At 37.0% G+C, this 22,597-nt stretch overlaps 2 protein-coding genes and 1 long non-coding RNA gene across 5 annotated transcripts; 1 reads left to right on the top strand and 2 right to left on the bottom strand.

Moving 5' to 3' along the window:
- Positions 1 to 2,243: 2,243 nt before the first annotated feature.
- LOC117576220 (chymotrypsin-2) lies at positions 2,244 to 4,480 on the bottom strand. Its single transcript, XM_034260829.2, has 3 exons — positions 4,387 to 4,480; positions 3,733 to 4,334; positions 2,244 to 3,669 (listed from the first exon to the last, which is right to left on the bottom strand). The coding sequence occupies exons 1-3, from the start codon at positions 4,466 to 4,468 to the stop codon at positions 3,487 to 3,489; spliced, it is 867 nt and encodes a 288-aa protein (XP_034116720.1). The 5' UTR covers positions 4,469 to 4,480; the 3' UTR covers positions 2,244 to 3,486.
- Positions 4,481 to 12,624: 8,144 nt separating this feature from the next.
- On the top strand, positions 12,625 to 13,423 carry LOC127566108 (uncharacterized). Of its 2 annotated transcripts, none has more exons than XR_007955398.1 (3): positions 12,625 to 13,016; positions 13,071 to 13,274; positions 13,353 to 13,423. It is a non-coding gene; the product is annotated as an uncharacterized LOC127566108 (long non-coding RNA). The 2 variants fall into 2 exon arrangements; XR_007955397.1 differs by having other exon boundaries at positions 13,071 to 13,297.
- A 2,114-nt stretch (positions 13,424 to 15,537) lies between these two features.
- LOC127566107 (uncharacterized) lies at positions 15,538 to 16,552 on the bottom strand. 2 transcript variants are annotated; one of them, XR_007955396.1, is made up of 2 exons: positions 16,413 to 16,552; positions 15,538 to 16,038 (listed from the first exon to the last, which is right to left on the bottom strand). XR_007955396.1 is itself a non-coding variant. In XM_052007674.1 (2 exons), exons 1-2 carry the CDS (start codon positions 16,160 to 16,162, stop codon positions 15,722 to 15,724), a joined length of 321 nt encoding a protein of 106 aa, XP_051863634.1. In that variant the 5' UTR covers positions 16,163 to 16,348; the 3' UTR covers positions 15,543 to 15,721. The 2 variants fall into 2 exon arrangements, 1 of the variants encoding a protein (XP_051863634.1); XM_052007674.1 differs by lacking the exon at positions 16,413 to 16,552 and adding an exon at positions 16,159 to 16,348 and having other exon boundaries at positions 15,543 to 16,038.
- Between the last annotated feature and the right edge of the window lie 6,045 nt (positions 16,553 to 22,597).

The raw sequence follows: 22,597 nt of genomic DNA, 5'->3' as shown, positions 1-22,597 counted from the left end.
CATACGCCCACCTACTCAAGGCACACATAAAAATGATAAGCAATTCAGAAAAACAACTTCACTCCGTGGACCGAACTAAGAATACTCTGAAATAAGGTTTTATGTGGGTTTTTATTTTTACCAGTCAAAGTTCTTATTTTTGCTATAAAGTCTTTTTCATAATTACATAATTTTGGAAGAAAATATATACAATGAAAAACACGTCAGCTGTTAGCTTCATGATTTGATGCGTTTCTTACATGATGATAAACATAAAATACCATCGGTAAGAGTAATTCAAGTTCTTCAAGTCAAATAAACATTTTTTCCGCTAGCCATCTTACATTAATGGTATACCTAATGGTTTTATTTATGGAGTGTTTAGTGTTGGCCCATTTGAAACAATATAAAACACGCGTAGATACTTAAACATTCTGTGATATGTGGGGCAGTGCCTTGCTTTGAGGTTTAGGACTTATGAGTGTCCTGCAGCTAAACCAATCCATATCGAATCGATGACTTGTGTTGTCTACTTTTTGCTTCTTTTTTAGGGGAATAGGAATCATCAATCAACTTTGATAAAAAAATCTATCTTAGACATACAATAGTATAAACATAAAAGGAAATAATATTCGTAAGTCTATAGATTTTTATTTTATATATTTTGGATTGATTATATAATATAACTTCGCAGTTTAATTCAAGCTTTTAAGCTTTACTTAAAGTACTAGAATTCATATGCTTAAGTGGAATTTCAAGAAACTTTAAACGTTAAAGATATTCTTCAAATTATTCTCAAAGAAATGATAAAACGAAATATTACTCAATTTTCAAATTCAATTTGTCACTCATAAATTTCACGCTGTATTAAAATAAATTTGTGACAATTGAAAAAATTCAAGTGGTTGCCAAACACACTATACAGAAGGAAACAAAAAACTTCGCCGATGTGTGGAAAATATTTTCAAATATATGGTGAAATGGGGGCGGATGTGGAACCATACTATAGTTGGGTGTCGAAGGGTGTGCGATTTTTTGGTTTGGTCTGTCAAACTTAAGCGACGGCCTCTGCACTGGCACACGACTTGCATGATAATCGCTGAAATATTCCACTTGAGAGAGGGATCCGAAGGCGGGTAGACCATGTCTTTCGACTCTGACAATGCCGCGTTAAATTTGCACAAGTTGGCAAATTGTAAACTTCTGTTTCGCCTTTTCTGTCCTTTCTTTTTCTAAGGCGGGGCAAGCGTGTCCACATAAATAACAAAATTTAAGGACAAAATATCAATATCCACTTTGCGGTACGTTGACTGCATGCGAATGAGGTGTTCCTGGCGCTGTCATTCTCACAGCATGCCACCGCAAGTTCCTCCATCACCTTCTAAAGTGGCTGCACAAATTTTGAATTTTGAATTTCAAATGAAATTCTATTTCTTACTTTGTTTTGCATAATTCCAATTCGCTGCAAGCGACATATTGCGACGAAATTTCTTCTTTTTCCACCTAAATTTGCGAATCAAGATCAGAGTTTTTTAAAAACTAAAAATAGAAAAATTTATAACAGTTTTAAACAAACAAATATTTTAAAGTTTTGATTTAACACTATCTTAAAGTGTATTATGTTAAAGATAATCCTTGCTTTAAATAATACATCAAAATTAATTTTCTGTAAGCGAAAAAAATATCGAGCTTAACCCTTAATATTATAATCCTGAGATAAGCTGCCTAAAAATGAGTAAAAATAAAAAGGACAACAAATTTAAAATCATAAAATTTTTGTATTTTCTTTTATGATACTCTACCATTACATACATAAAAAAATGTATAAACAATTCTTTCTTTTTTCTTTGGCTTTTCTCATTGAGCCGGTCATAAGCCAAATTTAATTTGTTCGCATATGACATTTACGTGCATATTCAAATAACTTCGTTTCTGTCATCCTTCAGTGGCTTTGATGTTCCTGATACGTTAGCTTGTGAGTAAAGCATATAAGAGTCAGAGAGTGAAAGAGACTGAGGCTGAGGGGTGACATAGAATTCGTGAACAGGAAAAGGTTTCGCTAGATTAATTTAGGGTCAGGCATATAACATCATTTTTTATGTGACAAACGTAGTCCTAGGTGGGGGTTATTTCTGAGGTTCACCATGAAATGGTTGCGGTTGGTAGCAACCTCAATCAAGTGGCACAGTTTGTGGCTGAAAAGCTCTTTCTGTCGCATATGTGTGCATATTATTTATTGGGAAAGTCTTGAAGTCTGCTTGTGATTATATTTAATCCTTAGCTGGAACAAAACACTTTTAATTTATTGCCTACAATAGTCACATGTGTTTGCTCAAGTTTCCTTAATTGTGGTTCTTAAAACTAAGAAATAAATGCAAATATTACATTAAAAAATAATTGGGATGCCTTTCAAGAACTGGTCTGTTATCCAATATGTACAGCATCTTAGCATTTCTCTTGACATCTTTGGAGTTTGGTAATTTGCGCAGCCTTTTATTAGGTATTAGTACTTGTCTTTGCGCCGGTTTAGGGTTTTGAATATGACACTTGGGTTCGTTTCTCGATATAGTCGTTATTTGAATGATGCGCATGAGCCACTGAACAGGCTTGAACAGTCTACCGGGCTTATGCTGATGCTCAGCATTATGTTGGACATTATGATTTGTGCTATGATGTGGTCTTAATACTTCCCTCCGTTGGGCAAAGGCTGGACAAGTCTCCTGTTCATTCACAGAGTCCCAAAGTGAGTAAGCGTGAATTGAGCAGAGGCAACATATCGAAATAATCGCCAAGTGTCGAAAAAAGAACGTCTGCATCTCTGAGTGTATTAAATTGAACTACACACTCGATTAAGTCGCTTAAAGCCTGTGCTCATATCGATGGAGCAGACCTTGAACTTTACCACATAAAGTCAACACAGTTCCACAAATGCAGCTGTCCCAACTTGATTAAATATTTATATTTTATATATGTAAATTTTTAATGGTTTTAAAAATATTTTTCAAGAGTGTTGTTGCAGTCATATCTAAGTATATACTCTTAAAATGATTACTGATTACTACTGATAGTGTATTGATATAGTTTACTTTCCACTTGCAATCAAAATTCAAGATATTTTCTAACCGATGGAGAGAAAGAAACAAACTACGACATATAAAAACCTAACAAAAGAAGTGGGGAAACTGTTGAATAAAATCACGTAGCTGTCATTTGTGTTATTTTTTACACTACGGAATTGGGGTATCTCTGGGGTCCTTACCCAGAAATCACTGTGAATGACAATTGCGCGTGAATTGTTATCTTATGAAACTGACATGAATTCTAAAAACGTTCCAGAGAGAACATTAACACATTATCATCTCGTCTTCCTCCACTCTAACTGACAAATGTGGGCGGTAGAATTTTTTAAGTGACTTCTCTTATTTACATTTTAAAACATTTCAGAGCGCCAAGTGGGAATTATTCTGAATAAATGAAGTCACATTTTATATTTGATACCTGAGTGCTCTATTTAATGGCCTTCGCCTTCAGTTTAAGCATATTTGCCATTTCTTGTTCAATCCACTTGACGAAGAGGCTAATCCGGGTAAATGCATATGGCTTGTCAATCTGGCAGGGCTTTCTGCCATAAGTCAGCAGCCCAATAAGCTTTTGATGAGTCTCATCGACAAGAGGTCCTCCAGAATCCCCCTAAAAACATATGAATTAATCTATAACATATTCTTCACATGTGATAGCAATATCATTATTCACATCACATGCTCCACGAGGTCCTTTTGTATTCATCGCGCAGACTTCCGAATTAGTTAAATATTTAAAGCGATAGTTGAGAAAGCAGTCTTTATCTTGAATTGTTTTAAATGGGACTTCTTCAAGTTCCTTTGTCTGATTTAATTGCGTCTGTCCCCAGCCGAGTAGATGTGCGGGGATTTCTCCGCTTTTTCTAGTGGTATCTCGAAAATCGATATTTCCAAATTGAATATTATCAATAGGTATTTCACGTTCCATTAAAAGAAGCAGGATATCATTTCCCCTGAATGGAACAAATTGGGGATGTCGTTTCGTGGCTTTTACGAAAAATCGTGTTGCATTCTTATCGAACAAAAGAGATGAACCGGCAAGAACAGAAATGTCTTTAGCATAAAGTTGTCTCGGTTTCAGCATGCAGTGGGCTGCAGTTATCACGAAATGTTCGTTAAGGATTGCACCACCACAAAGATGTGTATATTTTTTATAATCATTTCTCTCAATGGAAACCATAAAAGGATATTTTGAGATTCTGGGGTTCTCAAGTGGTTCATCGATATCATTGACCGAAGCTTTTGCAATATCACTTTTGGATGAACTATTGCTCCCTAAAAGAATTTTAATTATGAGATCCTTATTATTCTAAATTGTCATAAGTACCCTTGTCATAAGCCACTTTGGGCTCTATCCTTAAGATACAATACATAAAGATACATGTTGTGAAATACAAACGATAGCTCATGGCGCGTAGATTGCAACTAAGTCATTTTTAAACAAATTTCTTAATCATTTTTAAGTGTAAAAAATTAGCATATAACTTCATTATCAACGCCTTAAATGGCAAATCAAAACAGTATTAATATATTTTTTTATGTGACCTCAATTCGTTTCATGTATAGCTTTAAGATGATCGCTCACTAGAAACTTGATACGGAACTCGAATATCTTCAGCTTGGGGTATATTAAAGAACTACTAATACTGCAACTTGTAGTCGAAAGCTTCCATTATCCACTTACCTGAAATTATTTCGTGTACATTGAACATGATTTATTATGACACATAAACAAGAGCTTAACTTCCGGCTGAGCAGCACACTGGTAACACACAAGAAATGAAGAAAAATTGCACATCGGTTGAGATATTGACTAAAAGCCCAGACTGGTCCAGTGAAAGAATGGCACTTACCTTTTCCGCTTAAACACCCTCAACTAGGACATAATGGTAAACCATGGAACGGCCAAATGCATTTGAAACAGGTTGCCTTCCCCAGGTTTTCACTCAGCTTTTGCCTTTTGATTTTTTATTAGCCAGCAAGTTATTCCTTAACATAACGTTATCCGCTCTTTTTTATGCATCCATGTTCATCCGTGCGTCCAGCATCAGGGCGTTGTGGTCATCATTTTTCTTACCCTGTCCCCGCTCAAATGCGTACACCGACAGCTCTACACACATGTGTATGGTCAGGTCTAGAGGCTTGCCTACTTTTTGTCCCCAGTCAAAAGGAAATTTATTGTTTCAGCAGCGGTGGGAGTCAAAGTTGGTTCGCTTCAGGTGCACCAGACCAGGGGGCGAGCTCGAGGGTGCTGGCTGAGAGCATGGGGTGTCACTTTTGACATTTAAGATGCCACACAATGGCCACTCAGTGACCACTTGATGGTCTCTTTAATTTATACGCATCGTCTGCATGTGACATCAACAAGTTAGCTCGCATTTGTCGTAGCCAAAGTTTTTTGGTCAATCCATTTGCAATTTCGATTGTTTTTTATGGCTAGCTCCACCTTTCTCGGTTTGATTCTAACATTGTGTGAATTGCCATTTGGCAAAAAGTGTTGCATTGACAAATCTAATAATCAAATGACGGACAGCTGCTAGCAATTTATTGACGCTTACTGAAACAGCATGTGTTGACGTGCATTTGAAGGCTTTTAGTTAATGGAATCCATTTTATTAAGTCTCAAATATATAGAAGTACCACAATCTAAACATATTTTTTTATCGCTAGATAACTGAATAATATATAAGAATAAATTGTTATTTTACTGGATAGATTTAAATTACATGTATACTAAGAAATCAAAAGCAAGAAAAGTGACCGCAAACCCTTACGTATACTTTGCAAATCTGCATAGCAAATTTAATTAGTACTAAATTGCATGGGCTTCATTAAATACTATATTTTAAAGTTTCTTTCTGATATGCCTAGACTGAAGATGCATTTTTGTGTTTAGTACAGATTTTTCATGAATTATTATAATTCCTTTCATCTATCAACATTATTTAAATAATGACCCACACCTTGTTAATAAGTTACAAAAGAAACGTTGTTCTTTTAAAGCCAAGGATCAATTTCTAAGCATTGTGTACAATATTTGCTTTGTCAGGTTAAACATCCATTTTGCATTTTTTTTACTCACATCAGATCTTTGCGGCTTAGTGGTTAATTGTTGTCAGCACATTGTTCAATTGTTTTATGGTTCATATGCATTTTACCGACACTCACTTTGCCTAATTGGGTCGCCCATTATGAAGGATGTAGACCCAGTCTCAGTTGCAATTCCGGGCTCAGTCTCAGTCCCCGTTTCAGTTCTCTGTTCAGGTCTGAGGCCCTAACGTCAACAACGAGCATCTCTCCAGTTTTATGTGTGAGATGCAAGTAAAGACAACCATTTGACAGCTTCTCTTTAGCTTCTGGTCCTCCTTCTCTTTTTCCTTCTTGCGCTCTAGAGCTCTTTGGGGGGTTTCTGCTGCCAACATCAGCAGTCGCCCACTGTCATTCCGCTTAACTGCTTGAGGTTTTTGGTTAAATGCGCTGCCTCCATAAGCCATTAAGGCTAAGTGATTTGTTTTTGTCAGATGAGGCAGCTCTCTCTCTGTCGCCCAAGCTGCACCTAAGACTAACACCTTGCAAATTGCCAGCGCATAAATGGGAAATTTCTTTCCTCGCCCAGACAGTCAGACACCCAGACTCTGAAGGCGCACAATTGGAACGAACTAATTGTGCGGAAGCGGAGGCCTCTTTCTTGGGTTTGGGTGCCACACAGTGCTCCAGTTATGAGCGTATATAAGTAGATCTCTGGGTGCATTGTACCCCTTGTACAACGACAGTCCACGTAGTGTCAACTGCTCGATGAAATCTTTGGGTTAGAGCCAAAACGTGTCAAAGTTGATGTAAAGCAAACCAAAGTTTGCACAATGCAACTAAAAGTTAGCAAAATTCAAAGATACCAAAGTTTCGGTTTTCATATTTCTTAAGTAAACTGGGGAACTGTCACCGCTGAGTTATATATGCGATATAAAGCAGTTCTGTATAAGACATACTGATTATATCTGCCCATTGTTGGGCCAGTGACATGCGTGACATTTGCCTTTTGATGGAGACATGGAGAGTGTCAGGAAAGTGTGGCTGTCTTGGACCTTGATTGCTGATAATAAAAGGGTTGGACAAAACAGCGTATGAGGGGGAGATTCTGTTATTCAATTCAGCGAACAACTTTCTCTAATCATATGCAAAAAGTGAAAAGTTAATCAATGATTTACAAGAACAATACGCATGCACATGTCGTTGCCTTGGGCTCAGCACAAATGGAAATCGGAATCTGAATCGGCCAAACAACTGGGCTGCAACATGGCAAGCACTCGCTTGTTAGAGCTCACCAGAATAGCCACCCATCGCTTAGGGCAACAGCACTTGGTCACAGACTGTGGCTGGGGCAGAAGACAAAAGCGGCAGGCAGGACCCGGCAATGAGCGTGAACACAAATAAGGCGTCGGCACTGATCCTTGTCAACCACCAATACTAATTTCAATGTGCACACAACTGGCATACGACCAGACCGTAGCCTCAAAATCAACCTGAATCGCAACCTTAACCATAGTTAACCCGTGGTTAAGCAAACCCAACTGCTGACTGCAGCCGCTAATAATTCAATTAGTTGCCTCAGAAAGATGCCAAGCTGTGATGCTGACTGGTCTTGTTTCTGTTCTCTTTGCTGGTGGTGGTTGTGGAAATGCATATATCTGGCTGGCGGGATATCGTTGCCTGCGCTTCTGCTTTATTTGCTGCAGTCTCAGAAGAGTTTGTAGGGCAACGGTTCGATTATCAAATTGCCGCTGGCCAGTATCGCACCACTGCATAAATTTGCTGTCCAACAAAATTGTGTGTTTTATAAAAAAACGTATAGAAACTACAATCGAGTGAGCCTAACTTTGAAATACCTTCTATACTTCTTTAGGGAATACAAAAGTAAGAGCACCGATGAAGCTTAACCCTATGTATGTCACTTTAGCTAAAAATATACTACGAGTACTTTGCTTATTTTGTCTTTCATAAAAATGTATTTCATTTGTTCTTTAGTGAGCAACGGGTATAAAAATGTTGATCATGTTTAATTATTGCAAAAACGCTGCTTTGTTAGATTTCCTCATTTCAAGTCAAAAATAAAGTTTACAACATTTTTATATTGAAATATTACAATGTTGTATTTAATTATTATTGCTTATAATAGGAAATAATTAAATAATTAAATATTTATATACCGAAAAGAAATGCTAATTCAAGAACAAAATTTTAATGTAATTTTAATGCCAAACAGACAGACGGACATGGCTATAATATATCTTCTCATCAGTTATCTATGATGAAGATAATATACATCATGAGGTCGGCACAAACTTATAGGTATATTAGTCAAAAAATCTCCTTCTTACTAGTATATCGATATAAAAATACAGTTTTCGGTATTTAATGTTTTTGGTATATTAGTAATACCATTTTTATTAAAGGTAGGTGGTGGCCATTTCACAGACGAAAATACTCGACTTTCTTCCTTGTTTGAATCATGTACGAAGCTTAAATTTTAGATATTAAATGACATCTATTTGTAGCCCAAAATTATATGTATACAATGCATTTGCATGTAAGTTAGTAACTCACTTGTTAAGCCAGAGCTAAGCACAACAAATCCATAGTTACTGCCAAGTAATTGTGAGATAAATAAAAATCAACATATCAAGATACAAGACGAAGGATGTACAACATGGGGCTATACCAGAAATGGGAGGAAGGAGGTTCGACAATGGTACTTGGCACATGTAAATTTTAAATTGTAAATAATCGTAAATAACGCAAATATCGCCTTAAGCACTGCCAAAGCGACAAAAGGCGACGGCCGGTTCCCAGTTCGCAGTTCGCAGTTCCAATTCTCGACTTCAAGTAATCTTATAATAGGTTTGAGTTTGAGAGGGGAGAGGCCGCAGCTACAGTTGAGGTGTTGTGGTTGGGATGGATGCCAAGCTGCAAGTCAGTAGCTAGACTGAAGCTGGCCGCAGGCTGAAGGCTAAGCCGCTAACCACCGCATGCCTCCCCTCCTTTTATCTGTAAGAGTCGGGAACAGATTTATAGAGCAACATGGCGCATGTTTCGGCTTCCAGTCAACGTGTGCGTATGCAAAGTGAATTTATTGAGTTAAAATGCAAATTTCACGTGACTACAAGACGAATAAGAAAGAGAAAAAAAATCCAAAGAGATTTCACAAATTTTCGCATAACACCCTGCGCACTTTTGCTTGCCCATCCCACCACTTGATAGATTGTCAGGAACAAGTCGAAAAACAAGTAGACAGTGTCAGAGACTGGTGGGATTGTGATGAGGGGAGGGCAGGAACGAATGTTGAAGTCACATTGTATTTACTTAAGCCTGTCTGTACAAGTGGCTTGCAATTTGTTGAAGATTAAATGCCATCTTATGTGTTGACAATTTGTTATTTTTAGCAATGGGTGTGGCCAGGGTTTGAGCTTGTTTGCATGCGATTTGAGATCTGAAAGATGCTTACGAAGAAAAGTGTAAAACCGTTTAAATACTTATGTCTGCAAAGCAAAAAGCTTTAATGGTAGTACATCTTTGGATTCGTATCAATAGTATTATGTCTACAATACGCTAAGAATGATTAAGGTTTAAGGATAGACTTTCCCATTAGATTATTTCATTGTAGAAATAGTGAGAGGATTTTAAAATTAAGGTTACTAAAGTATATACAATCCGATGAATATATTAATAAGGAATAATGTTTATATTTTAGAGCAGTCTGCCTTGAATGACAATAAAATAACTTATTAAATATTAGATTATTTCATTCAACTCAAGATACACTACAAACAGTATACACCAAAAGTGTATACAAAACTTTCAGACTCATGCGTAATCATACGATTTTCTAAAAGGTAAACAGTATATTCTCATGTATGTATACGCCCACGCGAAAAGCAATATATACATACTTATCTGAGAGAGGGAAAACATGTTTACATTTAACGAAATAATTCAGAAGCGGCTTATCGCCAGTTTGGCCTCAGACAAGTGCGAAACTTTGGGCCCACTTTGGGCTAAGGTGAAGGCACACAAATAAACAAAGTTGGTTAAAAGCGAAAACCGAAATCTGGTAACTAACCTTTATTTGTTTTATGTGGCAAGTGCGGCAAGGATATCCGACGCTGATAAGGTGTGCTATAGGGCCATTAAAAATCTCTTTTGTTTTAGAGTAAGCGGCGGGCAAACAAAACAACCTCTACACCTCATTCTGTTCTCTTACATGATGTTGAACAAATGTTGTGAGAGGCGGCCAAGAAATTAAGCGTGCCGGAGCTTGTTAACTGCAAATGCCAAAGTTGTGAATGAAAAGCGTAATAAAGTGCGCCATAGAAGCCACAAATTACAATTTTAACCTTTTACGCGCCTCGAAATGTTGCCCAGATGCCTGTTGGGTCTGGGTCTCTCTCCGGCTCTAGGTCTGGGTCTGAGCAGAGGAATGGCGACATGTGTGCCGGCAGCGATAAGCGTAGAGCCTGTGGCCTTGTCTAATAGAATTAAAACCCAACGGAAGTGCTCCAAGCGAGCGTGGTGCAAAGGTCGTGCCGGATTTTAATGGTACACCCGATACCGCCACCTTCACCGCCAGAGAGACTATAACCTTAACTCTCAACCCCCCAGACGGATGCGGACGAGTGGCATATGAGTGAAAATAATAATAACAGTAATTTGAATGCTCAACTAGGCAAAGTGCGAGAGGCGTTAGAGTTCAAAATTCATATGCAAATGATTTGGAAACATTGCTAAAAAACAGTTAGGGTATGAGACTGATGGGAACAAGGAAATCCCTTCCTTTTTTGTAATGGGTAACCCTTTCAGTCGTAAATTGAAAATAAAGCATTTATCGTTTTGCTTTTTACTATACCAAATCATAATTTAGGATTAGTCGTAACTTATTACCCCCACGCCGACTCCAAGGTTAATGGCAACATTTGGTCAGGTCGTCTAAATTGCTTTGGTCACCCGTTTGGCTAAAGATAACGTTATCGCATTGTAGAATAATATTCTCTATTAATTATGCACAAACGTGCTATGAGTAGAAGTGTACACAATTTAATTAAATAACAAATATCGTCTACAACAATGTATTTAACTATGATAATAAAATTGTAAGTCGGAAAGTAAAAAAAAAAAAATAATATAGTTAATGAAATATTCAAATAACATTTTTGGGTATGGTATATCTTGAATGTAATAGTATAATATATATATCTTTTGGTACCTTTGTTGGGTATGGTATATCTTGAATGTAATAGTATAATATGTATATCTTTTGGTACCATTGTTTCAATATATTTATTTGCTATTCGAACAACATTGTTATTTCAATTGAGTACTGGTTCTCATTGAGTACATACGTCTGAAGCTAACATATTAATTCTTTAATTTGAGACCAAATAATCGAACAAATGTTATATTAATTATCAATTTGTTGTTAATAACATTTGTAATTATAAGAAAAATCTGCCTTTTAAAATTATAAATTCAATATATTTGCAAAGTGAATAAAGATTGTTTAGATTTAGATTGACATTTTTCTCTTTATATTCTATATTCTTATTTTAAGGTGAATGCAAAATTGCGCCTTGTTAGCAACAACCATGTCAAAGTAAACATACTTTTGCACATTTTTTAGTCTAGTTAAGATTCGTATCGTTTAACTTACTTAAATTAAATGTAACATTTTTCTGTAAGCTCGCAACAAACATTCGTTGTGAGGCAATGTGGTGCAGTGAACCAACCCACGCTGTCGAAAATAACAACAGACTCCAGTTAAGAAGCAGTTCATGGCAAAAGAGACTGTTGTCGGGCATCTTTTCTATCTACCATACTCTCTCAGTCACCGCAAAGTATGGCAAGTAAAACAAACTATTGCGGCAATCTGGCAATGACGCAATACAAGAAATTGAATGTGCTCAACTATGAAATATCCGTTACCGAAATTGAGTAAAAGCAAAACAGTGCGGTATTATTCCTAATATATACCGCAAAAATATTGAAATATACCAAATGCTATGTTTTTTGGTATATTGATGAACTGATACATATAAAATATACCATAGAGTGCAAAATATACCAGATTGTCACCCAAGGCATCTAAGACCAGAAGTAACTTGTCATTTCCCCATTCCTCATACAAAAGTATTTCCAAATACCATCTACAACATTTATCTGATCGCAATCTCGTATTGTAAAACCCATAGTTATAATTACACGTACTTACTCTTGCTTCAAAATTGCGCTTGCGTTTTTCGATTTTCATCGATATTCGGGGAGAACGTGGTCTCGTCAAAAATTGACTGTTAACGCTACATCAAGAATATATTTTCATACATTATGGGATCGGAGATGCTTCCTTATGCCTATTACATAGAATTCCTCCAGGCACAATGTTATAATATCGCATACAAAATTTAAATTTCAGATATTTCCATATACATATTTTTGTTTTCATAGAGATTATTTATTTTTATTCTACTTTATTCTACTTCTTAAGAAATTATTTAATTACACATTTTTCTGCACACATTGCATATCTAAAATTGTCTTTGCCATAGTTGTCTCCATCTCGAAAATTAATAGCAGTCGTTTTTAATTACAAGTGAATTTTCACTAATTAAAGTAACGCCTGTTCTATAGAACCAAAGGATATCAATGACTTCAAAATAGATGAAACAAAGAGCAAAAATTATTCACGCAACATAATTAAAACAGAATGCGACAGAAAAGGGTTGAGGTTTAAGCTTTGACATGGTGTAACCACAGGCAACCGCAATGCGGCAAAGGCAAAGTGTTGTCATTTGTTTTGGGTATTTGCAAACAGCGGGGCAGGATTTAATTACACACAATTACCGGATACCACAAGGCGATCCATTTACACTTAAGCTCCACTGGGCACAGCCGATGTCGCTTTCAAGGCAACAGGTAAGGTTCTCCCAAGCCTCGCACTTCCACTAGCTTGCTCATTAATGCCGTTAGACATTTTAACGAATTTTATGCAAATTGAAAACGGAAACACTTTGAAATCGCGACTCAGCTGTCTCCCTTGGGTAGTAGAGAGTCGCACGACCTGAGCTATGGATTTTTGATGCTCCCGTTCAACTCTTTCGCCGGATGAAAGTGGATCCGGTATGGCAGGATTATTGGGGAGGGAGAGAGTAGCAGCTTGTCGCGTCGTTTCGTGTTAGTTGAGTTATTATTGTATGGTAAATTAATTTCTGTTCATTAGATTTTAAATTGTCGCAAACTTTCAACACGCAGCTGAGACTGAGTGCTTTGTTAATATTGGATTGCTTTGCAGTTACAGAAGTTCATTGGGACCACTCTGCGAGTCTAAGTAAGATCAAATCAACAGGGAATATTGTGTATTTCTTTTTTTTCTTTGCAATAAAGAAATTCATAAATATTGACAATAAGAAAGATTTAAAAATATCCTTTGCAAAATTTAATACCTCTGCAGCTTTTGTATTCACTCACACACCTTTTAAACCTTAGCCTATTGCCTTTGTAACCACACACACACACATATGCAAGGACAATAACGTTCACCCACACACGCACATATGAAATGAGCTGTAAATAATCCTTTTGAAATGCCGCAAAGCAAATTAATTAATATGCCACACAGCCGGAATTTATGGCATGAATAGCGAAGTGTGTTGGAGCTCAGATGTTACAGGTGCATACATCTGGGGAATGGGAGAGGGCTTGGTTGGGCTGTGCTTTCCTGGTCTGGTGGTTGGTTAGTGGTGGCGTGGACTTTACTGCCATAATTACTGGCAACACAGATATAGATACTTATGTGTCTGTTGCCCGTTGCCCGATGCTCGATGCCAGCCCTCAGGCTATGCAAATCGATGCGATTGAAACTTTCACCGCAAACTCGTTTTGCATATTTTAGTTTTGAATTATGGCTGAAAGTTGGCTTTTAATTGAAAGTACACACTGAGTTCCACTCTGGCCGTTATGAACTCATTGATATCTAGGCATTATGAAAATGAAAATGTTTATTATTATCATTTTGTGCATTTGGTCCTGACGACATCGAGATGACAAAGCATAATAAATTGCCACTCTCTCTCGACGCGAGTTTCAGTCCGATTGTGGACCCCATTTCAGGCTGTGGGAGTGCACTGAGTTTTAATGAATTTTTAATTAGTAGCAATTAATATGGTAATTTGTTTTAGTGCTAATATATACTACCAGATTGATTACTTGATTTGAATGCTAGACCAAATGTGTTCTAAATGACAGATTTTGAGTAAGTTGCAGATATAGAAATAGGTATTTTGGTGTGGTTATTGCTAATCGATTACAAATATATAAATATATTACAGATATATACGCATGTAAGTTCGATGTTCTTAATTAATTTCTTCATTAATGATAATCTCAACTGAATCTTTACCATTTATTTACACTCCCGTCTAGGGCTGAGGAATACAAATGCGCACAAACAATTTAATCAAACTGGAAGGCAAACCCTCCAGGCGAAAGTCACGAATTCAGCTGCAGATTAATTGCATTAATTAATCGCTAAAAACAAAGTACACAAGCAAACAGAGCACTCCCTGTCTATCTCTTCTCCCTTCATTCCCATTATGACTAAAGTCTGAACTCTTGTAATAAGACGTAGAAACTTTCGGGACCGTTGATGAGGATGCAGAATAATGTTAAAATGGGAAATAAAACAAGTGGTGTTTCCGTTTTTCATTAAGTCGACCAGACGAAATCCGAATCAAAATGTCTAAGCATATCTCAATTCAAAATAATTTGTTTGCTGAGCTCCATTTCAATATAGTACTGGACAAGCAAGTATAACAGAATGTTTTTATATGGTATATGCAGTGTATGGAACAAAGCTTAATTTCATAATTAACATGGGCTTCCATTCCATATCCATTTCAAGCAATGCAATAATCATAATAATCAAACAGTTCCACCCTGAATGCGTAGACTTGTTCGTCCATGCTCAGTCAGTTGAATGAAATAAAATGTGATTTCAATTGATTGATCATTCCCAGCGGGTGATGCCCTAGCTAGCCCACCCGTTGTACTTGCTTGTAATGTATCCTGTAATCGAGTGTAATCCTGAAAAACCTGCACGAAATTCACTCAGCTGGATAGCAATTATTGTTCAGCGATTTCTTTCATCAGTCAATAGTTTAAACTTGAATAGTTCAATTAGCTTCGACCTAAAAATTATTCTTATTGCAACTATGGCAATATTTGGGAACTCTCAACACTCACCTATGCAGATATTTCTTCTCATTTGCACAGAATTTTAGAAAGATACCTGGATATCATATGCTTATCTGATGACATCAAAAGTCAGCGAAGTAAGATTTATCTACCGTATCTTCATCCTGCCCACACGCCACGTCCCAAGAGTCAATGGACAAACACAGGGAGAAATCAAAATCAAATGCCATAGCAAAGTGGATTTTCCACCCTTTTTATTAGCAATTGCTCAATACCCTTGCCTCTCTCCTCTTGATGTGAGCTTCATCGCCAACGCTCGTTGGTGGTTGGCAGTGTGTCTAGTGGTTGTGGTTGTGGTTGTGTTCGGTAATCCCACAATGAGCTGCCATAATAGATGGCAAGCAAATTGAAGAGCTTTGTCGACGGCATCATCGAGTGGGTCTCGTTGCGGTTGTCGCCGTTAAAGTCGGTGGGTTTGTTTGGGTGGCGGCGTTGACTTCTGTGTTGTGCTTAACATTTGCGGTTTCGCACTTTTGCAACAATTCGACGACGACGACGATGAGGAGGACAACGGTTGTCGTTGTCGTGTGCCAGCGGGTGACCCAATGCCACTGCTTTTCCATAACCGTGGCTCGCGTTGATTGTACGCAACAGGGTGGAAAGTTGAAGTGCATCCGGATGGTCAGTAAATGTGGTTGGATGGTTGCTCTTTGCTGCCTGTTTGACGTTTGTTGATTTCCACAGCCTAAATAACGAAATGAGACTTTTTGTCATTATGCGAATTATACACTGGATAAAAGGTATTAAATATTTTGGTCATCAGCCGTTCGGCTGTTCAGCTGGTTTTAGGCTAATTGAAACCCACCCATTTATCGCTGTGAGCCACAGCTGGCCAACAATTTGGGCAATTTGCAAATGCGTTTCTGTTCGGACGCAGGTCCATTAAGGAGCCCGAAATGATTCTCATATTTTAATAACTAACTTTCATTTCATATTCATTGTTTGAAATGCTTTTGCATTTAATATTTCAATATATACTAAAGTGCAATGAGTTTTCGAATTTTGGTATTTTTAAAAGTTAACAAATTCAACTATAATAAGTAAGGGTGATTTTTTAACCTCTTTTATTTGTCAGCTTTGGAGTTTGTATGATCCATTGATTCCATACTCTCAATTCATTTGAACTCTTTGTACATATTTTCTTATCAGTTATTCATGCATGACATCGCTCACATGTAAATCGAATCAGGAATGAAGTTACGTGTTAACATTACTGACAGTATTAAATTTCAATTTTGACAGTTGGTTGATGAACTCATGTTAAGGTTGACATTTCGATTTAGATAACTTTAGATTGACTCGAGTTCGAATACGAAAAAAAGTACTTTTGATTTTTAATATGTTGACTGCAAAAAATGTTGAATTCAGAAAATCAATTTAAATCGTAGGAAACTACTTCTGATATATTTCATGCAATATCTATTGAAAACTGGCGGACTAAAATAAAACAAACTGCATTAAGCTTGAGCTGCAAAGAGGACACTTTATGCCTTCATTTGCATCTGGCTGATATGTGTAATTAAATTTTGAATTGTGACAATTCATTTTACCCTCTTTTTTTTAGGATTTAACACGCATGTCCAACCCATTCGGTGTATATCTTCGCTCTGGCACTGTCAACTCCCCTCATGGGCGAGGAGGTTGAGTGTTGCTACATTATCATCGACATCAAGGAGCGTTGTCCTTATGCGTGTCCTCCCCTGACTTTTGTGCATAACTCTGGCTCGCCAAACTGTTTGTAGTCGTATTGTATGACATCGCTCTGAAGTGTTCTCAAATGGCGCGTCTCTTCGCTTTTTAACGTTTTAATGCAACCGCGAGATTTGCGCATTTTAAGTGATTTAATGGATTTTGCATGCATTAAATTGAAGCTAAGTTGTTAATTGCATGCGAATTTATTATTATTATTCATACATGTGTGTATGCAACTGTATGGAGATAAGGGAAATGTGACAAATTTGAAGAGCCCTGCAGAGTGCAATGAGCCGTAAAGCTTTTTGGTATGGACAACAACTCTATTTAAATAGGGTTAGAGTTAATGGAGATGCAAAGCGAAGTGGAGGGGTTAAGCCTATACCAAGCATAGCTTTTTAATTTGATTCCTTTTGCATTTATACTACTACTTAAACTAAGCCATACAACTAGATTGAGCAATTATAAAATATTATGGAATCTGGCTCTTTTCCTCGTATTTAGTACAATCTTCATTTGAGACAATTGAGCAATCAGTTTTCTTTCTTTATTGTTCGTTTTCTTGTTGTATCGTTTTGCTTTTATTTTCGTCGCAACGAATAATTAAAGAATAACAAAAGAGGCTGCGAATCGAACGAACGAGTAAACGAGCGAATACGAACAACAACAGTCAACGAGGCAACATTCTATCAAACTGTCAATAAGCAATTCATTTGCAAATGCGATTGTCAATGGGAGCAAATAAGAGAGAAAACTGAAAAAAAAAGATGAGGAAAACCGCAGAAAACACTCCCCAAACAGTAGGTGAGTCCATGTCATTGTTTGTCAAAAAGCCATTGCGCTTAGTATCGAATTTCAAGTAGCGAGAAGAATAAAAAAATTACTATATGAAAAAGTGCATCACTCATGGCTACCCTGTAAAGTAAAGAGTGTACAAAAATCTGATCTAGTGTGCCATAGGTCTGACACTTATTTTTAAATGTGATTAAAATACGTAATTATTGGGAAATCAGAAAGGAGAGTAATCAAATATTACCTATTAAGAATAGGAATCAGTGAAAGTACATCTAGCAGACTCCATCGATATACCACTCATTTTTAATAGGTAAAGGGTATTGAAAATTGACAGAATAAAACTGAGTTTTCAATATGTAAGCAGAGCTGACGTATAGAGCTATATCGTTATATCATAAGTGAGTAAAATTCTCTGGTCAAACATTTGGGTTGAACTGAGATGATGCAGGGTGTCAGTTGGATTGGAATCGTCATGGAAAAAGTGCTGTGAAAAATACTCCCCTGGTTGTTGTTGTTGGTCGTTGGTTGTGTGGCAATCGCATGTGACAGAGTCGACGCGTTTTGGCACTCAGACTCCCACATCGATGAGCAGGCGAAGCAGGAGTTGAAGGAGCTATTGGTGTGGCCGGAGTAGTGGGAGGAAGGATGAGGAGGGTGCGATGGCATTTGTTGGCAACCTATCAGGCCGCTGCCATCTAACCGAGCGTTGACATTTGTGCCTGTTCGCTTCATGCACAATCAACGGTTCGATTTAATGGAAAAAATGAATTTCACTCCACGCTCTGCGGTTTTGGAGCCTTTTGTGTGGCACAAAAGAGCGACGGCAAACGAATTTCCATGAATGTGAAAATTGGTTGGCAGCTAGGAAAAGCGTTTAATGAACTTTTTTGCTCTTCCTATTGGCTGAGTTGAAATTCTCTCGCACAACAAATCGAAATTGTAATTGAAGCAAGTTTCGCAATCGTACCGCAAAAAAAAAGTGATAACAATTCAGTGGCAGAATACTTGACAAGTAGATACGCTGTAATCGATGTTCACCTCAATTATATCTATAATGATTTAATATAAAATGTTATTTTTGTGAAAGCTCTTTTTGTGGAAGTTTTAGAAATACACAAGTTTCGGAAAGTAAGGTTTTTATATTGCCTTTTTTTAATTTACGTAAACATAGGGTATGATAAGCAGTACATACATACATAAGAAACGGTCTATGAATATTTGCAACTGGTTTTGTTGCATTGTTGTCAAGAGTTTGTGCTTAATTAATTGTGGTTTGGGGTTTGTGTACAACATATCACAAAAAGTTTAGATATCCGTTAAATGCTTTCCACTTTATCGTTTTTTCCCAACACTTGATTTAAATTTAAAAAAAAGAACGCCAAAGTTCATTGTAAAAAATTGTCAATTTTTGACACAATGCGGCTCCGATAAGCACACACTGAAGCGTATAGGAAATTAAATTTTTTCCAATCAAAATCATTTCAATGGCAGTTCACACTTGCGCCCAAACAGAGGTGGGAGAGGCGAGAGTGAGAGAAAATATAGAAAGAGATGGAAATATTGATATGAAATCTGCACTTACACTCCCTGAACAATTCATTCGAGTTCGGTGAGAATGGATGTCACATATTTGTAAATTATAATATGCTCTAACATAGTGTATACACCATATTTTTTAATATTTTGCAAATAATATAGCAATTAATAGAAATTGGTGAAGGCACGAAATTATTCGAGAAAAATTCAAAATTTTGCAGATACTGCTATAAAAATGTTTGTTGGATGAACATTTAATTTGTTAGAGTAAATTATAACAGTCCTGAAACAATTTATTTTATGAAATTTTTTTACTTCTTTAAATAAGCCGAGACTTGAACTCTTTCTATTAGTTAGCTTATATGAATGGAAACATTGCTTTTAATTTCTTTAAAAATCTGTAAGTAATTTTAAGTAAATCGCAAAATTTTGGAATGAAACATTTCAATTAAACCGCATGCATTAATATCCATTAAATTTGTTGGGCTTCTGGTATATGAATATGTATGTATGTGATATACACTCGAGGCTGGGGAATGGTTCGAAAACAATAACATTAAATCACTTAAAGTGTCAACGTTGCTGCAACAGTGTGTGGCGCCCTTGGCAGGCAGGCAGGCAGGCAGGCTGCCCCTGCTCAGTGTCCAGTGCAGTCCAGATGGTATTCATTATCATAATCTGCAACATCATAAAGCAATTTGGAGCTGGAATGGCGTCGTGGAACGGAGTGTGCACTACGCCCTGAGTTGTTTGCGTCTCATAGAGCGACTTTATGGATGTGTGACTGGTATTGCGGGTGCTTGTTGTCGTAGTTTTTTTTTCTTTTGGCTTGTAACTGTGGGGGGGAAAAGCAGAAATCTTAATTACTTGCCCAAGCGAACGCTTGACCTCGTGCAGCATCTGAACTCACACGCCCAGGACGATTGTTGACTTCGGGCTTAGCTTGTTGTTGGACTTGAAGTGTTGGGTTGAGTGTCGTCGTCGACAGTCGTCAGTCGTCACCCACAAACTCAGTCGCCCATAATGGGGGTTAATTGGGCTGTGTGCACGACACGCATACATCTTGGTAATTAACCAAAGATGCGACTGCTAGGCTCATCCATGTCATGTCCAGCGCAAGCGTCCGGCATCGGCGTCGGCGTCCAATGAACATGTGCCTTGTGGCTGCTTTCCCTTTCCTGATACGTCCACTAAGTATGGGCAATTAGGGCTCTGCCCATTCTTTCACTGGCTGTGTAAAACTGTTCACTTTCACTTGTGCTCTTTGCAATTGTTAGAGATAAGCATCAAGAGAAAAACGTTGGACACCATTGCCACCCATACATATGCGCATTTCAAATTAATTTATGAGGAGTTACATTAATTTTGCGCTTTCTCTTGAATTTATTACCCGACCCATGATAATATTTATAAAAGTACGCATTGTAAGCTATGTGCTTGCTTTCGCTGTCCCCTTGGCTTTAGTATGATAATAAACGCATTGTTTGTATCATTGGACTTTCTTCGGAGTACATTCGCAATTTATGGTTCCATTATGTTAATTATTGACAATTGTTGGTCAAGTGCTAATTAGTTCTATTTGCTGCATTAAGTGAATAACCTTAACGCATTCTTTCTGTTAATGCGAATGAAAGAAACTTATTTTGCTGCACAACAAAAACAAATAAGAAAGCTACAGTCGAGTGTGGTCGACTGTGTGATACCTGTACTTTTATTTAAAATCAGTATTAGATTCTTAAAATGTATCAAATTAATATTGCGCTCGCCAATTAATTTTTGTTAATTTGGAGGGTCGGAAGTGGACGTGTCAAAAATTTGAAACAAACTTGATCTGCGTGCAAACATTACGATTACTGTCTTAAAAAATATGTCTACATCTTTTGTAGTTTTTTTAGATCGACATGTCCATGCGGACAGACAGACAGACAGACCGACAGACAGACATGGCTATATCGTCTCGGCTGTTGACGTTGAACAAGAATATATAGACTACATTTTCTACAGGCATAAAGTTATAATACCCTTCTCCCCTATTAGTAGCGGGATGAATTAAATGAATTAGTTTTTTAAATATTAGAAAATGTTTTAAGTAAAAGTATATTACTTTTTGCAATTTTAATAATAGAAAGAATAACTAGAAAACTTTACTTGAAACTGTTAAGAGCTGACTGAAAAGTTTTCGTTATAGCTAGCAACTAACAATAGCTCCATTATGAGCAGTGCAATGCATAAATTCTACCTAAAACCAGGTATAATAGAAAGTGGAAAAAGTCATTGTTAACCAAAAAACAAGTAAGAAAGCTACAGTCGAGTGTACTCGACTGTGAGATACCCGCTACCCATTTTGAATAAAAACAATATATTTTGCGGTATTATTCTCAAAATATACCAAATATACTGCAAAAATACTAAAAATATACCAAATGGTATATGTGGTATATTGATATAGAACCGCATTGAAAATATACCATAGACGGCTCAATATACCAGATTGTCAGCCAAAGCAACAAAGACCCCTAGTAAGTAGGCGTTTTTGCCCATACAAAAGTATTTCTTTAATAACTTCGACAATTTTTATCTGATCGCAACCAAATTTTCAGGAATACAGTAGTTAATATTATATTATACAGTATTAATATTAAAATTACGCTTGTTATTCGATTTTTTTGATTTGCGGGGGCGGAAGTGGGCGTGGCAAAAATTTGAAACAAACTTGATCTGCGTGCAAACATAACAAATGCTCTATCTCTTATAGTCTCTGAGATCTAGGTGTTCATACGGACGGACGGACAGACGGACAGACACACAGACGGACAGACGGACATGGCTAGATCGTCTCGGCTGTTGACGCTGATCAAAAATATATATACTTTATAGGGTCGGAGATGTCTCCTTCTACCTGTTACATACATTTCCTGTCGGCACAAAGTTATAATACCCTTCTACCCTATGGGTAGCGGGTATAAAAAGTTGGGCAATACTGACCACAAACATGTACGAAATAATGGACATTAATGGATGTTCTAGGGCGGGAGTGAAGGACAATGAGTGACAGCGTCTAACAATACGACGCTGATGTGAATCGAACAAGCAGATAAAATGTAAATTTAAACAGAAACACCAAAAAGTCAAATAACAAAGTTGAATACTTTAAAGTGATTAATCATGTGGAATTTTCCACACTTGAATCACATTCTCACTGAGATTTCATTAGCCAACTG

Source organism: Drosophila albomicans, chromosome 2R (genome assembly GCF_009650485.2).
Source record: "Drosophila albomicans strain 15112-1751.03 chromosome 2R, ASM965048v2, whole genome shotgun sequence".
Lineage (NCBI taxonomy): Eukaryota > Metazoa > Arthropoda > Insecta > Diptera > Drosophilidae > Drosophila > Drosophila albomicans.
Note: the sequence above shows the minus strand (reverse complement) of the source record. Positions and strands in the feature narration are given on the sequence as shown.

What these genes read in the sequence shown, in the direction of transcription:
- LOC117576220 (XM_034260829.2), bottom strand. Translation starts at nt 4,468, where the DNA reads ATGAGCTATCGTTTGTATTTCACAACATGTATCTTTATGTATTGTATC. An exon ending in CAAAGTGGCTTATGACAAGG is followed by an intron (nt 4,335 to 4,386) that starts GTACTTATGACA and finishes AAATTCTTTTAG; the next exon opens with GGAGCAATAGTTCATCCAAA. An exon ending in GACCTCGTGGAGCATGTGAT is followed by an intron (nt 3,670 to 3,732) that starts GTGAATAATGAT and finishes ATATGTTTTTAG; the next exon opens with GGGGATTCTGGAGGACCTCT.